General features: G+C 39.4%; 1 protein-coding gene across 1 annotated transcript in view; it reads right to left on the bottom strand.

Moving 5' to 3' along the window:
* nxph4 (neurexophilin 4) overlaps nt 1-12,335 on the bottom strand; it is a 47,350-nt gene extending 35,015 nt beyond the window's left edge. The window contains exon 1 of the mRNA XM_032513965.1: nt 11,791-12,335. Coding sequence (XP_032369856.1) covers nt 11,791-11,844 — 54 coding nt within the window. The 5' untranslated portion in view covers nt 11,845-12,335. The remainder of the gene's footprint in view (nt 1-11,790) is intronic.
* Between the last annotated feature and the right edge of the window lie 238 nt (nt 12,336-12,573).

Here is a 12,573-nt window from a genome sequence, read left to right as displayed (position 1 = left end):
TGTGTGTGTGTGTGTTATGCGCATATCTCTTAAACCGTTAGTCCAATGCATCTCAAACTTGACAGGTGACAGGTGCACAAGTAAGTGCGGTGCCAAGTTTGACATGGTTTGGATTAGAAATGTAAAGATTATTGTTAATTATATATCGGTAAAGGAGGCACACATTGGCTTCTGCCACTCTAGCCGCTGGCCACTCCCCCTCTCACCCTGAGGACCAGAGACAGAGAGCCACGGAGCTTTGGCAGCCTAAATGTGACATACACTTCAGACCCACAAAAATGTGTAAAGTAGCACTACTTTGGACTGTTTTTGACTTTGAATAAACAAACGACAATTCCCAAATTTCAGGATGTTTCAGAATCCCACACATGCATAGCACAACCAAGTGCAGACAGAGCGTGATGCCACTTATATGCAGGTTATTTATTTTATAAAGCGAGACGTATCTGTATATATGTGTGTCCGTGTTTGGGGGCAAGGTAACCTGCACATCAGCAGACGCCGCATGCAGAACGTTTTAGAACAGCGGGGGGAATCTTTTCCTGCTATTGTATTAAATTGCCGTGAGCTGGCAGAACATAAAGTAGCCTAATCTCGGAGATTATTCCTTCAGAGCGCTGTGCAATGCGAGAAAATCTCAGAGTTGAACCGTAGAGATACATCCGTTTTCATCAGATTCCCCCTGGGTCGGGTTAATTAGGTCGCCAAAATACCCCCACGAATCAAACCTGTATGGAAATGAACACCTCTGCTGAAATGTTACATTCGTTAACAATCCGACACAAGACAACATCGTCTCTCTCTATCTCTCTCTCTCTCTCTCTCTGATGGTTGATGAACACAGACATGTGCTGATTAGCTCTCATAAAGGGCCAGGTGGGTAGCGCACTGCCATGAGTCCATGACGCTAATGTCTGATTACTCCACATTGTCATTGTGATATTTTGTGATTACCTACTGAATCTGCAGTGTTCTATGTCAGGTAAATACAGTAGCACAATGTCTTCCTCTGATGTAGTAGCCTACACTGTAAGTCAGTAGTAGGCTATACAGTGGAGTTGTATATGAAGTGGTTTGAGGTAAGTCTGTAAGTCATTTTGGGGTACAATTTGGTTTTGATGAATTCTACAAGCAGCAATACCACAGGCCAAGTAAGCGCCCGTTCCAGACAGGAACATTTTAAATGGGCTCTGCTATAATGAGCATGAATTGCAGGTTTTGACCACTTCTGCATTTTTAAGCACCGAAGGTTGCTGCTTAGTTGAACGGCACTCCTGAAACACAAATGTGTGCGCACAAGCACTGAAAGAGTTTTTATGATATGTCCCCTTTACGTTTTGGCAACCCCTGCCCTCCGTTCAGGAGGACACGTTGCAGAGATGGATGTGTGCCCTCTTAGCAGACAGAGTTACAGGGCCATGACACACCCAGCTGTCCCTTCATCGTCTGCAGCTAAGTGTTCATTTTCTCCTGTCTACCATCATGGCCGTAGTACTTCAGCGGTAATTGCTGTGTCATAGATAAGCTCTTTGTCTATCACACCTTGGTCATGACAACATGAACAATCAGACTTGTGTACCCTGCATTCCTGAATTTTACATCTTGGTTGTCTATGTGTTTATGCCTGTGCTTTGGGATAATGTATTTTATCACAGCTCCATTCTATACATGCACGTCTGTGCCACAGATATTTTCGGCAAACAGATTATGAGTAATATTTTCAAATTGATTCCTTTTCAGGCCTTATCGTCTCCTTGTGCATTCCCTTTTTTTGCCCCCCACAACTCCTCTCAGGAAGCAATTTTCCACAGTCGCTCCATAAGGCTTGGTGACTCATACTCAGTACTATAGTAATAATGGTAGCCCATCCATTGAGGCAGGCGAGGATGCATTAAAATGCTATGCGAGTGTGTGTTCTGCGGAATGGGTAGAGCTCAGTTCAAGACAGATCAGGTTTGGTTATCTTGACCTGGACCTCCATATGTGCTTTGCCCGCTCTGCCCTCATCCTCCTTCCCCTTACACGGGTAGAGAGGAGAGACAAAAAGAGGGAGAGAGCAAATGGAGGATACAGAAGAAACAGAAGTTGAAAAATTTTCAAAAAGTGAATAGTGAATGTAGTAGCACCGTTGTTTTGTGAGCTGCTGTTTGGAAGTCTTGAGTTTTATCTTGATGTTTTATTTGAAACCTCAAGAGGGTGGAGTTGGGGAGGTTGATTCGGCCAAGCCAGTGCTGTTTATTGTTGCAATGGCGCTGCGCTGCGCTAAGTTACATAGAGAGCCATGTTGAAGGCTGGGCGGTGGCTCCTGCCATGAGATGCGAGACCCTCCTGGGGTTGAGTCAGCATCTGTCCACAGGCCTTATTTCCACATTATCCTGGCAGTGAAAGTTCTTGACCTGGTTCAGCTTCTTTCTCTGTCTGGCCGTGTTTTCACTGACGCTCAAGAGCAAATTTTTTTCTACAACAGGTCAGGGATATTTTATGTTGTTAAGTAGAGCTTTTGTTGAGTCAAGCTTTGTTAAGTCGAGCTTTCTGAAGTTAAGCTTTGTTAAGTTGAGCTTTGTTAAGTCGATCTTTCAAATGTCAAAACTGTGTGTCTGGTCTATAACAACATCACAACTTTAAGGTCAGCCTTCTTGAAATATATTCGCCCCTGATAGGGAGAAATATATGGCTGTCAAACGGCCAATGTATTGGATTGGTTATAGGCTTGTAAACTTGTGAGGAACATTTTTACCTACATCTATCGTCTCGTCTAAGGTTTTCTTGATTTAAGATAAAGCTTGTGCTGTGCAGTGACAGTTGGAACATTACTCCTCTTACTGTTTGTTTCCACTGGGCTCAAATTAATTAAGGAACAGAACCATTTTCTTTCTTACCTCTTTCTTGCCTGCCTTACCAAAATTCTTTTTTTTTATTTCAGCCTTCTCCTTAAATAAAGTGAGTACCATAATTCCTCAAAAAAAAGCCGGGGCCTTTCTTTACCTGTACTGCAGAAGTTACCTGGCTTTTATTTGAAGCAGGCTTTTATTAGAGGCAGGCCTATATTTCTAATTCCGCCTGTTTGATGAGAATAATTGTTTTAAATAAACCGTTTTAAAAAAGCCACAGCGTTCCAGTGGACAGAGAGCATTCATTTTTAAGAAACATTTACAAAAGTATCACCATACAACAACAGCCAGAAGGGCCAGAAATGAGTCAGAAATGATCAAACACCACCACTGTGTCAGTTTGAACCCTATAAAAGTACCGGGTATTTATTTAAAATACAGGTAATACAGTATTGCTGGTAAATTACGATAAGAGTATACAGTAGTTGCTGTTTTGCAGCACACCAGTATCTGATTAACGCTACAGACGTTAGCTAGCTAGCTTTGTTTCAAGCTCCAAGCTAACTTGTTTCCTCCCACCTCCAGCTAGCTAGCTGTGCTCTGCTCGGCTAATCTCGTCGACTCATCCTGTTTATTCTAGTCTCGGATTCCCCCGGGTTCAATGTCAAAATGTCTCGCAGCTTTTTCGCCCGAGTTTTCCTCTACATACTTCAAAACTCTTTTCGTTTTGTTGATGAAAAGTCTGTCATTCTCAGCTGTCACTAAATGAGAGCTGTGTCACATCCAATGTACCAATAGCACCTGTACGGTACTACACACTACACTGGGCTTAGTAACACATACAGCCGCACTAACTAAAAGACCGGCAGGACTACACTTTACATGAGTACATATAGTAAGTGTGGAAAAAAGCATGAATATATTGTTGAATCTGTTAAATTAAATCGGTAGACATGTACATTACAATAAACTTGAATGTGCATTATATGAAAGGCACTTAGCAGATTATCCACACCATTTTTTTGGCCTTAATTTGAGGCCGGCCTTTATTTGTCCGTGTTGACCACGCTCCCGGCCACTATCAGAGGCTCAGCTTTTAACTGACTACCGGTCTTTATTTGAGGAATTACGGTAGTTGCATAAACATCGAAAAGATTACTTTCTTTATCACGTTGCCATAATGCAAAAAAGCAATTATGTAACTCAATTATGTTGTTTTTAATTCTGATGGACAATCCAACAGACCAACCTCATACTTATACTGAGCTGAGTGTGCGCCCACTTCACTCATTTAGTGGCAGCAATTATATTTGTAGTTCTTTATTCAAAAATAGAGTAGTGGGAATTATGTTTGCCGTAGACTTGCCAGAAGTTGCCACTTAATTTCACTATTTAGGGCAAATTACTGTTTAATTAAGATATAAATGTTTAAAGTGCACTACACCATCTTACGTTCTTCATCTCTTTTAGCAGTTGTGGAAAGAAACAATTAATCAAGTGCTGTAGTCAAGTGCAATTTTGATAAACTTGCACTTCACATTACTTTATATGCTGCTTTATTCAATTCAAATCAAACAGCTTCATTTATTCCAAAGGGGCAATTCAATTTTGTCAACCAGTCACATAAAAAGCAGACAAGATTAAAAACCATCACAATAATTCAATTAACCAACACGTCAGTAGCAGCGGGTCAACAAGTGGGTAACCCAGGCAAGAGCAGCCCTAATGGCATTAAAGGGAATACACAAGAAAGAACATGGCCAGAATTACCCATCATTCTCCTACTTCTCTGCACTACAATAATAGTTAGCTGATGAAGCTTATATACATTAACTTAAGTTTAGATTTTGAATGTATGACTTTTACTTGTGTTTTATACTGTTGTATTACTGTTTTTACTAAAGTTAAGAATCTAAAATTATTTTGCCACTATCTATTAGTAGTCAATGTTCAAATGAGTTGACCAAAATGCTGTTTACACATTTGGAGGGTGTGGCAGATCTTTTCTAAGTCAAGAGTTTTAAGAAAACATTAACAACCCAAGAGATTTATTTAGTAGTAAACCTACAAGGTTCAGACTCCCTCCCCAATCGAATAAACACATTGATTTAAATTCATCAGCTGAAGCTAGACTTATAGCCTTCTGAAAGATATGAACTTTATAATTATTATGATATCAAGATATGATTTACATTATGCAACAAAGTTTGTTGCTTTAATGCTTAAACGTAGGTTTATTGGCAACCAAGCTCTTCAAAATATTAGCATTCACATAATTTGTCCAAAAAAATGTGAAAACATTGACTTTACAATATTTGATTAGGCTTTGTATACCTAGAATGGAGTTTACTAACTATGCAAACACAATCTGTACAGCCATTTGGTTTCAGCATGATTTCAGTTAATTTCCATCCCCTTAGTTACTGTACATGTCACAAGTTTTGTATAAAGGCACCATGAATGAAGCATTTTTAATTTGTTCTTTCTCTAATTTGGTTCCACTGATTTCAAAATGACAAAGAACACAAATTCAAAGACTTTTAATTCAGCCAGTAACGACAGTAAATCACTAAACAAGTAGCAAATGTAAACACGTTTTGTTGTATTTGATCACTGCCATCGTGCCATAAACTGTTGAACATTTTTGTACCATTTTATATTAACTTGAGTTTTCTGGAACACCACAAGATCCCAGACGAGACACAAGGAGGCATTTTATTCCTAATTGTCGGCTTCTGCTTCTCTGATTTCCATGTTTTCCTCACCAAAATAAAAGCTTTAACCAATTGCCAATGGTATTTGCAGCTATGTTAAAGCCCACCATCTGGCTTTTGATAACCAAGTCAATCCAAATCAAAGCAAGACTCTTATGAAAGCTGGAGGCTAGTTTGTAAAATTAAACTGAATCCTGTATTTCTGCATAATAAGAGATGGTACTACCAGGGTGAATGGGGAGAGTCAATAGATCATTACACTTTGGTGAGAATTATTTTGTTTGTACACATGGCCTCAGTTAAAGACATGTACCACCTTCTGCTCAATGATTTGCGGATTCAGAGCACATCTAACTTCACCACATCAACATGTATTGGCCTTATGATGCAGCTGATTCTTCTCCCTTTCTGCTTCCATCACACCACTGTTTTCAAAGGAGACAGTACACAGTAAATGCCATAGACATATTCTTGGTAAATATTTACAATAATTTACCTAAAGAACCAAGCAGGCCTCTTCTATTGCACGATCCAAATATTCTCAAAACTTGGAGCTTTCAGCGCGTGGCTTGCTAGCTCGAAGCTTGTTTTTTCCCAAAGCGAATGGATTTTGAGAATCGACTTCCGTTGACCCAGACTAATAGTTACATAATGCAAAATTGATTTAACTGTCAAGTAATAGATTACTTTTCACACAAAAAATTCTGTTTTCTGACACGCAAAAAAACAGAAATCCACCCTAAACTTGACAGATTATTGGTCGATATTTAGTATTAGCCCAAATAATGCAAACTTAATTGTGGAAATAATTTCCGCGATCATGCTAACAAGACTACATTTTAAAATAAAGTACAAAATGAAATACTCAATGAAGAGGTAAATTCTTACGTACAAAAAACTTAATGAATTACATTTTTTCATTTCATAAATAAATTGTAACACAAAAAATTGTTGCCTAATTGCTGCCTACAGCTATCCTTGTTTTTGTAATTTTTAAAGACAAAGGCCAACCTTTTTTCAGATGGAAAAGCTCCCATGTATACAGTGTATATTTTGGTAGGCAGTAGCTCAGTCCATAGGCAGTTGGATCGGGAACTAGAGCAAGTTCAAGTCCCCGTACGGACCAAAGTACGGAGAGTGGAATGGTAGCCGGAGAAATGGCAGTTAAGACGTTTAAGGATCCATCCCTAAAACTTGTTCCAAAGCCAGTTGTATGTGTGGCAGTGGAAACACCACAGCCCCTCTTTCCAGCTGTTTCCTGTCTGCCCAAAGAAGTATGCTCTGCCTCTGCATTTTAACCACTGACAACTGGTCTGATTCAGACTGGCAAGAAAAGAGCCGGTTAGAGACGTTGAAATGTGAAGAAGCGCTGGACTTTAGTAAACGTGGTAGCCTGCCATCCGGTGCGTGAGAGATGCACTGAATGGTAGGCGTTATGTTATACCCACACTGTACATCCGGTAGGCCCTGCTACTCCTCTCTTGTCTTTCTTGCAGCAACAACACAAGCAATAGGACTTAAAAAAAACCTACTGTGGTACACATTTGAGGTACTTTACTTTGGTATTTCCATTTCATGCTGATTTATACTTTTACTTTTGTTGTGTTTTTTACCAACAACATTATAGTTTCACGTTTTATAAACAAAATATACTGTATGTTTATAAAATATGATGCTAATTACCGGCACCTGTAATTTTGGTCCACATACGGAGCCTTACATCCAATTTATTTATCTATTATGAATGACAGTATTATTAATAGACTGATATTTATGCCAAAACAGGCTATATATTATGATTTAGTGGGAGAAACCAAGCAATATGTGAAATCAGACATTCAGCATCCCCATTTAGCCCGATTGGAATGATCCTCTGTTTCTTTAACACATTTACAGACACTGTGACACTAACTGTTGAAGCCATTACACTGATTTTAGTTTTCTCCTTTTCACATGCATGTGATTTATAATTATACTGATACGTGTATTTGGATAATGCTGATTACAATTAATATCGATTATGTTGATGCGATGTTAACGGTGATGATGATGATGATGACGTCAGGGGGTGTTAACTCTGTATTTAGACCTCACCTGAGCCAGGTGTGTGTGACTAGAGAGCGGAAGGAAAAATAATTTTCAACCGCATTTTGTGAGACAAGCGTTTATTTCTCTGTTTAAGACAATTTTATTTATGTTTCTGTTGCAGTTATAGAATAAAGAAACGGATTATTGTGACACTACGAACGAATGCGCGTTGTTTTACTGACCGCTCCTACACTGACTGTAAGCTTGGTAGTCGATTCAGGCTCCTTTGATCAAATCATTGAATAGTCGACTATACTCGATCATCATGTCATGCAATTGCTGAGTTAGGGTACTGGCAGCTTTTTTGGTCCAATTGAGGCACTGATGCATTGTTATAGATACCCATTCGCTATTGCACCTATTGTTTACCTTAACCAACTACAGTAAAACAGTAAAATGCAACTTACACACTAATGTATCAGTAACAATAATCCAATCAGAGTCAAACTTTTTTCTTTTTTTTTTTTACAGTGCACTGCTACTTTTAAGTAAATGATCCAAATACTTCCACACTACTGGTGAGAATTCATTTTGAAATCACTACTGAGATTGATTCAAAAAGTGTTAAATGCATTTTCTATGCATTGAGAGAAACAAATGCCCACAACTGGCCTGTTCAGCTGAGAGAGCAGCAGCAGCAGCTGTGAATATGTTTTGGGTTTCTCCTCCTTTGTGCCTTAAAAATAATACCATCGGCTTATCAATAATTTCAGACATAATGCTTCTTTCTTGGATCCTCGAGCTGTCAGTCACAGGGTGCACACATTGTTTGTAATTGAATTTTGGCACCATAGCATTTATTCTTCAGCCTGCTGTTTGTCTCCCTTATTATAAGAGGAAATTGCATAATAGTAGTGGTATTATGATGCAGTTGTTATTATACATACTCAACTTTGTCTTTAAATTAAAAAAAAAATGTTTTAGTTAATCACCAAAAGTGCAATTATGTTTAGGTCTTAAATGAGCTCCACAACCTGAATAGTGGTGACAGATGCTTGTGCAAAGCAGTATATACACACGTTTATAACAATGTTTCATTTTACATTAGTCTAAAATATATGACATCTTCACACATTTAAATTAAATCCCCCTCTCCTTAAGGCTAATACAATGCCTGAGGTGGAACTGTTCACTGCACCAAGCAAGTGATAACTCATTTTAAAACTAATGGGTTGTCAAAAATGGGACACAGAGCTGTTGAAAGGGGAGACAACAAATTAAATAAAAATGGATCATTGCTTAACCTTAAGCAAACCATGTTAGAATCCATTAAACACTGGATGAATCTGTGCCATTAATTTTTTAAAGTTAAAGAATGCTTTGATCTCTGGGAACAATTTCCGAGACAATACATTGAGCAGTGATTGGGATTGCTTCAGTCATCATGTTTCAACAGATTACATGTCTAATCGTTCATGAATAGAAAATATCATTTGCACAGATTACAGACCAGTGGTGCTTAGCGCTTGTTGAAACTGGGCCGTTTGACAGTTTAGATGATCCACAGACAGACAGATGGATGGACAAAAACATAGCAAGTGGAAGGAAAACCACCAACCACCTGATTTAATCCGTGGTGGAAAAACAACATGTCCTGCTGTTTTTATGGCTCAAAAAACAATTCTCCCATGCAATGTCGAGAGTATAAGCGCATAAGATGTGGGCACGAACACGAGGCATGGAAACACACTCAGTTATGTCGCTAATGCAGATTTTAGAGAGACAGAGACTAAAATGCAAAGCTATGCAGAATATATGTGACTGCAAAGGAAGTAGGATATACAATATAATGAAATTAAAGTGACTCAGTTGCTATAATATCCCTGGGGTATATACAGTAGCTAGTTGTTTTATGGGGGGAGATAAGAGGATTCTGGCAGGTTGAGATGCCACCTAATGCTATTATTCCAACTGGGAGCAAAAAACAGCAAAGAAGCTTTTCACACATCTTTTCTTCTTTTGTAGTACCGTTACTGTAGATATTATTTCAAAGCACGAGTTGAAAAAATTGGAATATTTCAGAGTTGGACATCATATGTAGGATTTACAATATATATATATATATATATATATATATATATATATATATATATGTGACACTCACTCTTATCAGAGTATGTTAAAACAATTCATATTCCAAAACACATCCCAAAAAAAAAATCCAAATTATAAATTGACATTTTAAATGCAGTTAAAAATGATTATAAATGGTAAAGTTTGACGGTATCGTGATGATTCTTGTCCTCTCTCACTTTATCGCCCCGTCTCCTCCTCTTCTTGCAAATGCATGCACTTGTTCTTCAACAGACCTCTACGTTACTGTAAATGGCCACTAAGGCTGGGGTTTGTTTAAAGACACCATTAAATGAAGTTAAAGAGATGGTTAATGTTACCTTTTCTTCCTTTGCCTCTGCTGATTTCTTTTTCTCTGACTCCTCTCTGCTCACCTCTCTGTGTACCAAATGTTTCACCTGTCTTCACTTCTTCACTGCCTTCTTTACCTCTTCACTTATTAATGCCTCAAGCTAATACTTCTCCCAAGGATGTAACATGTCATATTATGTCAGCCGAATCACTGCCATCTACACCGCGTACAAAACAAACAAGACTCTCATCCCTCCTGACTTCTCAAAAAAACAACAACGATCCAACACAATTTCAAATGGCACATTACTGAAAAGCATGGCTGATATTATCTAATACCAAGTCGATCCTAATACTTGAACCGCCGTCCACTCACATGCGGAAGAGGCACAGCACTTTGCAGAAGAAATGATTTGCATTCAATCTCCCAAAAAAAGCCTAGGTGTTATTACCTGTCATAATACAACCTATCCCCAATCTGCCAGCAGCCAACAGGGTGTTTTAAAAAAATAAATCCCACACTCAACACGCCGGAACAGTGAAGGTTCCCCATTCCTCCGCCCCCTCAGCTCTTTACAGGTCTAACACTAAACAAGTGAGGCTCCTCTGCTATTACGACTCGTTCTACACTATCAAGGCCTTGCAGAAAAAGAAAATAGCAGATTAAAAAGTTTTGTCAAACCACAATAAGGTTTGACAGTCTCATTTATTTAATGTTTGAAACTTTATATGAAGACACGGCAAGTGGTTTTTAATGGAAATCAGTGGGGGGGAGATGATCCATAATGGAACAGGAGGAGAAAAAAAAGAGGACAGGAACAGGAAGGAGGAGAAAAATGAAGGAGACAGAGGTGAGGAAGAGGAAAAAGAGGAGGGTCATGGTGAAAGGTCATGTTTTTATTCTCTTTCATTTTCTTGCCGAGGCCAAAGACATACAGAGTAGAGAGGGTGTGTATCAAACATCCTTCTATTGTACTCTGTTGTATTGTGTTACGTGTTGATATGTATATAGTTATTATATATAATAGTTTTTATATAATAACTAACTACCTTATTGCTGTCAGTGTAAAGCAATCAGGAAAACACAAATCTACTGCGCAAACAGCCAAAGATGAGTGTGTGTGCGCGCGCACACATACATACACGCACGCACGCATTTAACCACACACAATTAGCAGCTTCAGCGGCATCGGAGCCAACTAGGCGTACACACTATTTGCCACAGCGATGACGAGATAATAAAACAAGCCACGGGCGTGTTTCAACTTCTGAAGAAAAAAAAATGAGAGGAAGTTGCTGGCAGCGCAAATAGATAAATAGATAAGTGGGGCTGCTTAACTGGGAGGAAAGGGGAAACGCTCAAACAGCAGAAATCTGCGCGTTTGAAGATCGGGGAAAAGTCCCACACCTGTTCATTCTAACTAACAAAACACAATTAAGACGAAGAAATACGCTTGTTGCGGGTCGTTTGCAGTCTAAAACAGCTGTCATGCAGATAGAACAACTTCAAATCAAGATCCAGCGAACTAAAATGTTAGGGAGATCCCGCAAATAAGTAAACTGTAAAATCTCCAGGTCCTGCTGCGTCTGATACCGTTACAAAAACATTATGCATGTATCATTTTCATTTTCTTCCTAGCGGAGTGATTTCTAGGAAACTGACCCTCTGAAAAGGAGAAGGCAGGTGTTTCTCTCCAAACGCAGCACCCCACATCCCTGTGGTTGGAGATGTGAAAGAGTTTTTTTGTTTTAGGGTTTTTTTTTTCTCCCTCTCAGGATGATAGTAAACTCACCTTCCGTAGGATCCACTGGCACAGGACAACTATGGTCCAACCGAGAACCTGCATGTCACCTTCCTTATCGCGGACCACCCCGAAAAAACTACACGTCTCCGCGGCTGAACATAAAAGACACACCGCGGAATCCAAGCAATCCCAGCAGACAAGCGAAAAGTATTAGGAAAGCAGAAAAAACACGCGTAAAGTTGTGTGTGCAGTCAGGGGGTCTCTACAGGCAAACTTTGAGCGGTGGCTTCAGTGGGTCTGGTCCGCCTCATGTGGCACATCCATGGTGATGGTTTCCGCTCATGCTGGACGGTTGCTGGAAGTTTGCGCGGAGACCAAGTCAGTTTGGAGGGCGGAAGCAAAGAGGGGATTTCACTGAAGATCGCCAGAGCTTCTTGTGTTTTTGATTCTCTCTCTTTCCCTCTTTCCCTCTCTCTCTCTTTCTCTCTCTCTCTCTCTCTACGCGCGCGTCACGGCGCACAGCATCTCCTGTTTATTCGCAACCACACTGACCAAAAACCGCATGCATAATATTTTGTCCTGTCAATGTTTAGATGATGAGGCGTCTACACTCGTCTTAATCTGAGAGGATGAGATTATGTTTTGGTCTCCTTAAAGTTAGTGTATAACTTTCATTCATTGTTTTCTACTAGAGCTGAAACGAGCCATCAATTAAACTATTAATGGATCGACTATACGTTTGATAATTGATCATTAAACAAGTCATGTTCATCATAGTAAATTGAATTTATTTGGGTTTTTACTGATGGTTGGCCCCATTGAGCTCTGTGG

The sequence above is a fragment of the Etheostoma spectabile genome, chromosome 4 (assembly GCF_008692095.1).
Source record: "Etheostoma spectabile isolate EspeVRDwgs_2016 chromosome 4, UIUC_Espe_1.0, whole genome shotgun sequence".
NCBI classification, from domain to species: domain Eukaryota; kingdom Metazoa; phylum Chordata; class Actinopteri; order Perciformes; family Percidae; genus Etheostoma; species Etheostoma spectabile.
Note: the sequence above shows the minus strand (reverse complement) of the source record. Positions and strands in the feature narration are given on the sequence as shown.